The sequence below is a fragment of the Panthera pardus genome, unplaced genomic scaffold (genome assembly GCF_024362965.1).
Source record: "Panthera pardus isolate Hobbes unplaced genomic scaffold, ASM2436296v1 HiC_scaffold_13, whole genome shotgun sequence".
In the NCBI taxonomy this organism is placed as follows: Eukaryota; Metazoa; Chordata; class Mammalia; order Carnivora; family Felidae; genus Panthera; species Panthera pardus.
Genome location: NW_026526688.1, coordinates 183,749,407 through 183,761,851, shown reverse-complemented (window position 1 = coordinate 183,761,851; position 12,445 = coordinate 183,749,407). Strand labels below are relative to the sequence as shown.

The 12,445-nt window shown below is 45.7% G+C and overlaps 1 protein-coding gene across 2 annotated transcripts in view; it reads left to right on the top strand.

The window, feature by feature from the left end:
• Nucleotides 1-297: 297 nt before the first annotated feature.
• RBPJ (recombination signal binding protein for immunoglobulin kappa J region) overlaps nt 298-12,445 on the top strand; it is a 218,420-nt gene continuing 206,272 nt past the window's right edge. The window contains exon 1 of one of the 2 annotated variants that reach the window (XM_019453552.2): nt 298-428. In XM_019453552.2, coding sequence (XP_019309097.1) covers nt 397-428 — 32 coding nt within the window. In that variant the 5' untranslated portion in view covers nt 298-396. The remainder of the gene's footprint in view (nt 429-12,445) is intronic. The other variant, XM_019453555.2, reaches the window with a different exon arrangement.

Sequence of the window (12,445 nt, the reverse complement as noted above, 5' to 3'; positions counted from 1 at the left end):
GCTGGAACATCATTTCTCTCCTTTTTTTTTTTTTTTTTCCTTTGGTAATTTGTTTTCCAGGCTGCTGCTCTCCTACGAAAATCCGGCCTCAGATCTCAGGATCAGCTGAGGAAAAACAAGAAATAAAGATTATTTCTTGTTTGTCTTTATAGATATGTAGCTATAATCAAAGCACTTTTGCACCCTCCACCCCCGAAAAAAAAAAAAGCCTATGTCTGCATTTTTCCCCCCTAGAGAGAATGTTGACCTTCTTCCTCTTCATCTGGACACTTTCACTTCCTTTGCTGCAAGGTGAAGTGGCCACCAGACTTAGGGTGCAAGCGGCTAGTTCTTTCCGTAGTGCTTTGTGACCCTGGAGCCTTCAAGAAGAAGCCATATGAAGAGTTTCTCTTCACCATGATTGGGCTGCTCTACCCAGCGTTGCTGAGGTGAGTGATTCCTCTAACAAAATCTCTATGTCATGGGTGCCCATGAAAATATTTAATATGCTCTAGTTCACGATTTATGAGTAAGTTCACTGCTCTTTGCCACCTTCCATCCCAAGGTGTAAGGAGCTAACCATTCCCTCTGCTATTTCCTCCACCCGACAGTGCTCTGGTCATATTGCCTGCTCTGTGGTGAGGCCTGACACAGCAGGAGACTGAGGCTTCAGAGGGTGAAGTTTCTATTCCAGTGTCCAGATGCTCTCCCTCCCTTGGGGCCAGCCACACTGCTTCGTCCTTGGGCTCTTTCCCGTTGCCTTGTGTTTCCCTGACTCCATGGCTTCTCTTACTTACACTTGCAGAGAAACACAAGGAGTTTTCTGATATCAAAAGCATGTATGCTCCCTCTACATAGTTTACATTTTAGCTGTAAGCTTAACCTGATAAGCTCTTCCAGAAATGTTGGTAAGGGATGCTAATCAAATCAGTTGATTATTGAAAGCAGGCTACTTTCTCTCAGCACAATGTTGGGTTCTGCTGGGGACACCGAAGGGCCTACGACGTATCTGCTATCCACAAACTTGTAACCTAATTGGGAGGCAAGTAGCATTCATCCATTCTTTCCTGTCCTGTGGACATTCAGTACACAATTCTTGCATGCCTACTGTAGGCTGGGTATTTGGGAACCCATGCGAGTGGTTTCTAAACTCTGAGCTCTGGCTCCCCGGGGCAGGAGTTGGGGAATGAAGTTATGACAAAGGGTCACAAATCCATGTATATCACAAGCAGTGCCTGCAAATTTTCATTCTCTTCCTACCCATGCATTCACTTGACAAATATGTACTGAGTGTTCATAAACATGGAACAACGCCTCAGACATGTCTGTGTATTTTCCAAAAGCATTTGGATGCCATTGTGATCGATTAAATAGAACTCCATTTAAAAGTTTTACTGAGTTTGGAATGTCCTTTTCTCACTGGGTATTTTCCAAGTCAGTGGATGCCAGGAGTTCATTATCATCATGGCACTGCACAAAACGAGTGAACGCTTTTAAAATGTGTTCTTATTCTGAAAAATGTGGGAACTTCTGCAAGAGAAGGTTAACACAGGGTCCAGAATAAGACCTGAAGGTTTCGGTTTTGTCGGACGGCAGCCAGGCATGTAAAGGCAAAGAAACCAGGGAGATGTGAGGGGAAAACACAGAGGACATGAACGCTGTATTTAAGCAACACTCACCCATGTCAGTCTACGGTAAGAAGAGCACATTACTTTAAAATATGCACATAAACTCTCTCTTTTAAAATGATTTAGGGGGGAGGGTGCCTGGGTGGCTCAGTCGGTTAAGCGTCCGACTTCGGCTCAGGTCATGATCTCGCGGTCCGTGAGTTCAGGCCCTGCGTCGGGCTCTGGGCTGACAGCTCAGAGTCTGGAGCCTGTTTCAAATTCTGTGTCTCCCTCTCTCTCTGACCCTCCCCCATTCATGCTCTGTCTCTCTCTGTCTCAAAAATAAACGTTAAAAAGAAAATTTTTAAATGATTTAGGGGGCGTCTGGGCGGCTCAGTCAGTTAAGTGTCCAACTCTTGATTTCTGCTCAGGTCATGATCTCTTGGTTCATGAGTTTGAGCCCCACATCGTGCTCTGTGCTGACAGCTTAGACCCCGCTTGGGGTTCTCTCTCTCTCTCTCTCTCTCTCTGCCTTTTCTCTGCTTACATATGCTCTCTCTCTCTCCTTTTCTCTCTCAAAATAAATAAATAAACACTTTAAAGATAATAATAATAATAGATTAATTGATCTAGTAACCAATTAAGTTATTTTATATAGTTAGTATCTCTTACATATTATAACTAATAAATAAGTCCAGAACATCTAAATCTCCACCTCCCTGACCAATCTTGATTATTTCACTCCATTTCTACAGTGTAGGCTTTTCAAAAGCAAAATATATTATAATTGTCTGTGTTCATCATTCCTTATACTTTTTCCAAGTGCTTTCTCTCTATACATGGTTTGACTGAACATCACCAAAATTATGAGATGCAGACAGGACAGAAATCATTATCCTTATGTTGTAGATGAATTTAGAATGCCTAAGAATAGGCAAGGAATTACATGGATACAAAAATAAGCAAGGGTTGGCTAGGTAAAATGGTCAAGAGAATGGATTATGAAGAAATGTGAAATGATCCTGGGATGCAGAAAATCAAATCCTGGGATTTGGGAAAGAAGGGGGAAGCTAGAATCCCATGCTTCTACTGGCCATCATATGAGTTCTAAGAAGATCACACTCATGTTAAATGACGATCTCCTAAAATTGAAGAAGAGACATTTTAAGAAGGGCCTAGGAAAAAAAGGCAACAAAAATATGTTTGAAAAAATGAAAAGTAAAATCTAGAAAAGACAGTCCAACAAGCAGCGTGACACATGGCGGGAGAATTAAGGGCAGCTCAGTGAGATTCAAGTCAGCTGCATGGGATTCAACCTCCCGGTCCTTTCTGTTCACTGTATTTTCATGGAACAATAATTCACGTGGCCTAAAAAAGTCCTGGGGACTAAACTACAATGGGTATCATTTCAGGTGATGCATTTTTCGAGATTTTTCTCACGTTTATTCATTTTTGAGAGAGTGTGAGTGGGGGAGGGGCAGAGAGAGGGAGACAAAGACTCTGAAGCAGGCTCCAGGCTCTGAGCCATTAGCACAGACCCTGATGCAGGGCTCGAACCCACGAACTGTGAGACCATGACCTGAGCCGAAGTCGCCGCCTGACCCACTGAGCCACCCAGGCACCCCTCAGGTGATGCATTTTTAAGTGAAGGCAGCAACGCCAGAAGAAGGCGTGTGGGCTTGAATTTTACCTTCAGCAAATTTTGCTTTCAGCACACATTAGCTATCAGGCAACTACTTAATACTTCATCTCTCCAAACTTCTTTTTTTTTTTTTTCCATCTCTAAACCGAGTATGATAGTCCTTCCCTTGCCTCATTGCTTCAAATATTCCCGTTGTTGTATGCAAAGCACCTCGTCAAGTACCCGGGACATAGCAGAAACTCAAGCAAGGAGAGCTGGTTTATTGGGTGGTGGTGCTGGGTTTGATTTATGTGTGTTCTCACGGCCTGAGCACTAGACTGGGAGTCAACAGAATCCAAGTTTGGGGTCCTGACTCTTCTGTTTAGCAACCATAGGATGAGATGTTATTAAAGGTATCTATGTTTCTTCGCCCCGAATCTCTTCACATAGAAAAATGAGCGAAACTTCCTTTCCTATTGTCAGTTCAAGGCTCAAATGAAACAGTGTGTGTGAAATGGCTCTTAAATAGAAATGTCGCATGAAAATAGAATACATTGCTACTGAGTCTTTCAAAACTCACCATCTAAGTGAAAACAGACGTGTCACTCTATCGGTAACAAAGGTATCCAGGTAACAAGAATAGAGTAGAAGTCTCTCTGTTTTCAGAAGTCTGAGTCACAACAAGAAAAATCCCTCAAATGACGAGATGTTTAGTTAACAGAGGGGAGAGTGTTCCGTTTTAAGGATGAGGAAACGTTTGAGCAGGCTTACGAGGGTCATGATGGACTGCCCATCTCTAGGGTGACATCAGAAAGGATGAAGAGCCCTCTGTCCTGAATTCATCATAGAATCAGAGAGTCCTCCACTCAGGAGGGACCACAGATAGTGCAGCCCACCCACCTTGTTTGACAGAAGAGGAAACTGAGGCCCAGGGAAGTGAAGGTACTAAATCACAAGGACACCCACAGCGGGCGAGCTTACCACCTGCCTCTGCCTTAGGCTTCTGCTCACTGTTTTCCATGATGACACCGTGACTTCTGTTCAAATGCATACCCCCCATGGCTTTAACATCTCTGCATCTGGTCAATGGGAAGGACTGGAGAGCAAATCTAAGGCTGTCTGCTAAGCTACAGGACGGAATCACTCGAATGTTTCAGTGTAGGGCTGGAGGGCAGTGAGGGGCTGCACTGAGTTCAGCATCTTGAAGATCCTCCCCTCCTTTTGCATGTATGATATCATCCAGGAAACATTTAAACAACCTAGATGGAACGAAATGTCTTGCCAGGTGGCAGCTTGTGATATATACAGGCAGCCCCTGACTCACAAAGAAAGACTACAGAGGTCCCATACATACAAACAGCTGCTGCCATCCGCCTGGCCCCCACCACCTTGCAGCTGCCATGAGCTGTGTGAAAAAAATTAAAAAAGAAAGAAAGGGGCTAGAAAAAAAACAAAACTTGGACCACTTGCCGATTCGGCACATTCAGAGGCAGAGGAAGGGGAGAAGCTGTGGAAACAGGAATCACATAAAGGAAGGGACCCTCCAGATGAGTTGTCAGCCATGGGTGATCTGGTAACGGCCCCACTCCCTTTGCCTTGGAACATCTCCTCCCGGGAATGCCTGCCCTCTTCTATCCACGTGGCCAGAAATTCTATCCATGTCGGATTTTGCCTCCAAGCCTTTTTGGAAGAAGGGAGGCAGGAATAAATAATAATTTACCGTTAGAAATCTCTTAAAAAGTCACTCCCCTTTATAAAGGTTAATACTAAGTGCCTACCTCATGGGGTTGTTGTAAAGATAAAGTGAATAAATGAATAAGAAGTTCTTGTGACTGGGGTGCCTGGGTGGCTCGGCTGGGTGAGCGTCCAACTCTTGGTTTCAGCTCTGGTCGTGATCTCATGGTGCGTGAGTTTGAAAGCCACATTGGACTCCACACTGGGGAGCCCGCTTGAGATTCTCTCTCTCCCTCTCTCTCTCCCCCTCCCCCGTGTGCTCTCTCTATCTCTTTCTCATCTCTTTCTAGATAAATGAGATATCTTAGGACTGTGCCCAATATGTGCTGTAACTCCAGGAGGGGTCATGAAAGTGTTAGTTCTCTGTATAACTATGATTATTTCCATTTTACAGATGAAAGAAATGAGGCTTAGAGAGGTTAAATTACCCTACCTAGGCCATATAACTGAAAGGTAGAACCAGGATTCAAATCTAGGTCTGTCTCCCATCCCATCTTAACTACTGTACTAGCATTCATATGCCTCGCGTTGGGCAACCACGCACACATTAGCAAGAATTAATTCATGCACATCGTTTTCTGCTGAAAATCAGCTAAGCTCAGCTGCACTCAGGAAACAGGAATTTGGGCTAGTGAGGGAGTAAAGAAGGTCATCGGGGAAAGAGAGGAAGACCTGAGTGAGAGACCACAGCTAGGCATTGAGTAGGAAGCTTGGAGGCAGGGATACCCATGAATGGGAGATGTAGGAAGAAACGACCGTCCGGGGGAGTCAAAGATGAATTCCGACCCACGTGAAATTTCATCTAGATCTGACTCAGGAAAGGGGGAGGGAGATTTCTATCTTTTTCCCCACCCACCACCTCTTGTCCCACCCACGGCTCCAAATTACTTATTAGTACTCTTGGTAGACTACAAGAAAGTTTAAGTAAACTTTTGTGGGCTGGTTGGAAACATAATGCTTCCACTCCCATTCGCACCGCGTTTCTTTTGGGAAATGTGTGCTGAGTTCTAAACACATAACTTGTAATGTAATACAACGTGTGTATACTTCGTGTGTCCCTGGGCTGGGCACCGGGCTGGGTGCTGGGAACAGGAAAGGAGACATAAGGCAAGGTCTCTGCCCTTGAGCAGGAGCCCTGGCGGGGACAGATGTATAAGCAGCAAAGAGGCAGTGTGCTGAGTGTCACAGGAGAGGTGTGTACAGCGTGCCTTGGCGCACGGAAGAAGGGGCCAGGGCACTTGCTCGTAAATCAACTTTCGGAATCCAACCCTTCTGCGACCAACCCTTCTGCAAGTTGGGAACTGCATGCAACGCGTTAGGAGTTACTGGGAGGCCATACTTACCGTGGAGTGCCGAATGAACTCATTCTTCAACAGGACTCTCGTTACCGGCTCTTTTTCCTGGCAGGCGGTAGTATCTGTGGGTTTTTTTCTAACCGGTTAGAAGAGAGAGAGGTGATTGCGTGGACTCTGCACTCAGGCTGCTCTGGTTTGAATCTGACTTTCGCTTACTACCAGTAGGACATTTGCCTGTCTCAGTCTCGGGTTTTTTAGTCTGTAAAATGGGACCCATGAAAATACCTTCTCCACGGAGAAGATAAATGAGCTAATGCATGCAAAGCCCAGTGCGCGACACGGAATAAACATCTCGCCCAAATCTGGCTACTATTAGCCAGGTGATAGGTATTAACTTGTTGCATAGAACTTCACAAAGTGGAGCGCCGTTTCCGGAAGATTCTTTTTTTTTTTTTAATTTTTTTTTTTTTTTAACATTTATTTATTTTTGAGACGAGAGAGACAGAGCATGAGCCGGGGAGGAGAGAGAAAGAGGGAGACACAGAATCTGAAACAGGCTCCAGGCTCTGAGCGGTCAGCACAGAGCCCAACGCAGGGCTCGAACTCATCGACCGTGAGATCATGACCTGAGCCGAAGTCGGACACCCAACCGACTGAGCCACCCAGGTGCCCCAAAGGAAGATTCTTTTCAGGGATATCCAGACAAGCATATTTACATTTTTATAGCCTATATTTATCTTCACGTACATACAGCACATCAAATCCAAATTATATTATTTTTTATTTAAAAAAAATTTTTTTTAGCATTTATTTATTTTTGAGAGACAGAGAGAGACAGAGGAGAGCCCGGGAGGGGCAGAGAGAGAGAGAAGGAGACACAGAATCTGAAGTAGGCTGCAGGCTCTGAGCAAGCTGGCAGCACAGAGCCTGATGGGGGGCTCCAACCCACAAATCGCAAGATCATGACCTGAGCCAAAGTCGGATGCTCAACCGACCGAACCACCCAGGCACCCCTCAAATCCAAATTTTAAAGCTCGCATTTCATAGGATGAATGAAAATTTTGGGAGAGTAAATTAGCCCAAAGAAAACGATTTAGTAAATAATAGTCTGATGTTACATCTTGTCTTTCAAAATAAAAGTCACAAGCAGACTAGGATACTTGAACCAAAGCTAGGGCAGCAGACAAAGGTTTCCTTTTACATTTTTCTTCTTTTTTTTCTTTCCTTTTTTTTTTTTTTTTTTTTTTGCAACTTGTCATGGCTTGAATTAGTTTTATTTTTCTTCATATCAAATATGTATATGAAAGTACACATTAAAATGTTCTCTAGATTTTTTTTAAAAAGGGATATGGCTGGGGAGGCGGGGGGGTGGGGGTGGGTGGGAGGGGGGAACATAACAGATTTGGAAACGCTGCAAGCCATGGTCTCCCTTTATGTGTTCTCTCACTGTAATGAAATTCAAAACTTTCATCTGGGACTCTGGGGAAAGGCACCATTTTCTAATGCCCTAACTAAAGGCAAAGTGCATCTGAATAGCAGAAAAGAATGCCTTCTGCATGCCCGCACTTTCTTGGCCCCGATTTCAATCCTGGTGGAAACATTCCCTGAAGCCTACGACAGCTGAGCTTTTCGCCTGGAATTCAGATGATCAGAAAAGGAAAATTATACCCTGAGGTTCTGGGGGCACTCGGCCTCTTGTGATGCACACCAAAGCCAGAGAGTGGACCTGCCGTCTGCCACGTCGGCCCCACGAGCTGGGGGAGCTTAAGCCAGAGGGGAGTCAAGGTTGGGGGAGGTGGCAAAAGAGATGACAAGGACAGGCCCGTGTCAACTCATTCGCTGGGTTTCCCCCAAGTTGCAGTAAGGTCTCTGGGGCACCCAGCCACCTTTACCCCTTCTTTGTAAAAACTACCCCCAGGAAAGTCCCTCTGCCTACCACGGCAGTTGGCTTTTGAAGCCTATGGAATGGTCATGGCCGGACGGGGTTTCCCTGGGGTCAGTGTCCCCGTCAGGGCTTCTCCTGGCCCTGTAGTGTCACCTCCGCTGACAGGCTTGCAGACGGCAGAGTGTGTTAAAGGCACACAAGACCAAGGAACACTGTTTGCTGAGGTCTTTAAAGATGTCTGTCAAGCAGAGGTTTAGCCTCATCCCAGCCGTATGTCTTCTGCTCTCTGTGGAGACGGCCTCCTTAACTAAGCATCCTCCCTTGTCCTCCACCGGCCTGGTCACACAGTCCTTATTCCCCCTGCTGGGAAAGGGAAAAGCAATTCATCTCCTTGTGGATTCCCCCCACCCCACCCCGCCCCGGGAGAGCAGGTACAGAGGAGAGGCTACTCACCAAACTCTGGGTAGTGGCTTTCAGGTCAATCCCTTTATTTCAGCCTCAAGAATAGAATTCTCAGGTACAATACAGGGCACTCAGTTAAACTGGAATGTAGGTAAACAACAAATAAGTTTTTAGTATGAGTATGTCCGCAATCTTTACAGTAAATACTTATATTAGGGGGACCACAATACTTACAGTAAATACTTTTTAAAAAAATTTTTTTTGTTTATTTATTTTTGAGAGAGAGAGAGAGAGACAGGGTGTGAGTGGGGGAGGGGCAGAGAGAGACACACACACAGAAGCCGAAGCAGGCTCCAGGCTCTGAGCGGTCAGCACCGAGCCCGATGCGGGGCTCGAGCTCACGGACTGTGAGATCGTGACCTGAACTGAAGTCGGATGCTCAACCGACTGAGCCACCCAGGTGCCCCCTTATGGTAAATATACCAAATATTACTGGCTGTTTATCCGACATTCCAATGTAACTGGGTGTCTATATTTTCATTTGCTAAACCCAGCAACCCTACTCCAGAACGACCCCATGAGGCTGGCATTATTATTCTTATTTTACAGACGGGCAAATGAGGTTGGAGGGAGGAAGCGACTTTCTGGAAGCCATAGTGTTCATGGGCGACAGAGTAGAGACGAGCTTTTCAACCCAGACCCCCTGATTTCAAGACCAAGGTTCCTTCCACAACACTACCCAGGGATCCAAGCCTTAACTAAGAGGGCTAGACGGGACGCTGGTGGAGGAAAGTGAAACATTCTCTAAGGAATACGGGGACGTTCTTGGGTGCCTTGTTCACAGTGTAGCTAATAATTCAACAAACAGTTGGTGGCTAGAATTGCATTGAACTATCGCCAAGCTTGGTAGCTGAAAGACTCTGTTCCTTTCCTATAAACATTCTTAAGAAAAAGACTTGGCCCTCTCTCCCAGCTCAAGTCTCCCTTCAACACAACCCTTGAGTGCCCGCAGGGAGCCCTTCACCCCATGTGCATAGGCGGTGGGAGATGAGGTCATGGGACACAGCTCCAAACGAAGCCTCGAGTCATGTTACAGCCATTTAACACAGAGGAAACCCACAGGACTGGAGGAATTGGCTGGCCCCGGAAAAAAAATCCCGTCCTCTTGTAGCTGGACAACCTTCAAAGCTCAGTGTGTACAGCTTAGTTACCTTGCTTGAACCAGGCTGCCTCACCAGAACTTGAAAGTATCTACGTGCGCTTCGGTCAGTGTTGTTTTAGGGGAGCAGAGGCTGTGGGGATAAAGAGAGAGAAGGGGTATCCCGCTAGAGCTCTTCCTTGTCTGAACGTAAGATCAGTCAGTAGAACTCATCAGCCTGGCTTCCTTCTTAAATCTGTGAAGATCTTTGCATCTGCACACGGGATTCGGAACACATGCCTAGATGCCCACAAACGTCCAGGTCCTAAGCGGAGTCGCAGTGGCTCCCTCCATAGGGAGCCACTTACTTTCTTCCTCCTTTTTTCTTGTTTTTAATGTTTATTCATTTTGAAAGAACGCAAGTAGGGGGAGGGGCAGAGAGAGTGGGGGACACAGGATCTGAAGCAGGCTCTGTACTGACCGCAGCGAGACTCGTGGGGCTCGAACTCAGGAACTACAAGATCATGACCCGAGCCAAGGCAAGATCGTGACCTGAGCCAAGGTCGGACGCTTAACCGACTGAGCCACCCAGGAGCCCCTTACTCTCCTTATCTTAAGTCCCAGCCTTTTCCTCCAGACCCTCACTGGAGAAGCCATGTGAGGATAGCAGGTGGCTAGAAAGAGTCAAGGAAAATGGCATTGAAAGAAAATGTGAACCCAAATCTGTCACCACCAGGAAAGTTGGCTACCTGACGATCATTTTAATATCTGATGAGCAAAACAATAAATTCTCACTGGGGGAAAAATTTGAAAGTGCTAGAAAGTATAAAGAAACAAAAACTACCCATAAGCCCATCACACCAAGATATAACCTCTCCTAAAATTGTGGTATATTTCTTTAAAATCTCTGTCCATATAATAAACATAATTGGCCTCATATTTCATTTATGACTTTGTATTCCACTTTTTCTAACCTAACAAATTCTAACTTCTCTCACGTCGTCAAAAGCCCTTCAAGGAATCTTTATGACCTTGATGGGCCTTTAAGAGATACATTGACAATGGCATCATTTATTTATTCTCCCACTCCCTAAAGGTTTAGAGAGTTTCCGCTGCTTTTCCTAAAAGATATAACATAGCATTGAACATCTTCTTCACATACGTTTGTATCAGACCTTTAGTACCTGTACCCTTATGGCTAGAATCTAATAGGAGCACCTGGGTGGCTCAGTTGGTCAAGCATCCAACTTCGGCTCGGGTCATGATGTCGCGGTTGGTGAGTTCGAGCCCCACATCCGGCTCTGTGCTGACAGCTCAAGCCTGGAGCCTGCTTCGGATTCTGTGTCTCCCTCTCTCTCTGCCCCTCCCCCACTCTTGCTATCTCTCTCTCTCTCTCTCTCTCTCTCTCTCTCAAGCAGCAAGTTCCAATCCCCCTTCGACTCAGGCCACGGTTTACAAGAGAGAAACAGAGACAGAAACAGAGAGATAGAGGCAGAGAGAGAGAAAACCCCAGGAACAAGTTTCAGAGAAACCACCGCACGATGTCATTTCGCCGGGAACATGACAGCAAAAGTCCTCAGAACTGTGCCGCTTGGTATTTTTACAGAACCATCGCTTGCCGATTTAGTTAATGATAATGTTGGGTTCCAACTTCTTTCCGAAAGGGAGCCTCAAGTGTTCTCAACTTGGACAGGGCTGGCTTAAAAATAAACAAATAAGTTATATAAGTCCAACTTTTGGAGGATCAGGTTTTAGAAGCCAAAGCGCTGGGGTAGGATTAAAGGGGCCTGCCTCACATCTTGTGGCCGGGCCTCACGTGTAGCCTTCAGGGCGGAGTGTCAAGGGAGCGTTCCAGCTGTCCCTGAAATCCAGCTTCTAATTTGAGCGGCAACACCCACCAGGAACCCAGGCGGAGTGCACCCCACGTACCCGTGCTTAGAAGATGGTGGAGAGAAACAAAAAAAAAACCAAGTGCAACCACTGGTAGATGGAGACCGACTTTTATTTATTTATTTTTTTCCCCTCTTTCCCACTGTTAGATCTTTTGAAAGGCTTAATGGTGTTATTCTCTGTCCTCTTCTGCTTGACAGCCGGCTGCATTTTAGCGGGAAGCAAACTGATGACTAGGTATTGCCTTTTGAAAGCTCCTCCGGGAAGAAAGATGTCCGATTCCTCAAAGTGACCAGTGTGGCTGGAGCCCCACTTTGGGTCCAGCTGTGGGAACTTTCAAGGGGCAGAAGAAGGCCGGGGGTCCAGAAGCCTCTGCGCACTCCCAGGGTAGACAAGAATATGTAGAAAGGAGTGTATTCATTCAAGGATTTATGTAGCACGATTATCAAGAGCTTTGTGAGTGGGAGGTGCTGCGGAGCTGAGGTTAAAGGATGAAGTAGAATAGACCCAGCCAGCAAATTGCTTATTGTAGCTAAGGTGACCAGATCTGTAGACCAGGGGTCTACGTGCCAGGAAAGCAAGGTAAAAACAGTACTCGATTCTAGCCAACAGCTAGCTTCCTGGAATGCAGACCCAGTGTGGCTCTAGCTTCAGATTTTCCAAAGCAGGAGAATGTGATTTTTCTGTAAAATATCCCGATGGCTTTTTAAGTTGGCTGAATTTTTTTTTTTTTTAACACTATACAAACCAAGCACAACCTGTACCCATGAGCTGGATCAGAACAAGCCATCGGTGTAAACACGCAGACTGTGTTTGTTAATAGGGAGAGAAATCTACCCTATGAAAAAGGCACTTGACATAAATAATATGTTTAATATGATCCCATTTTTGTTC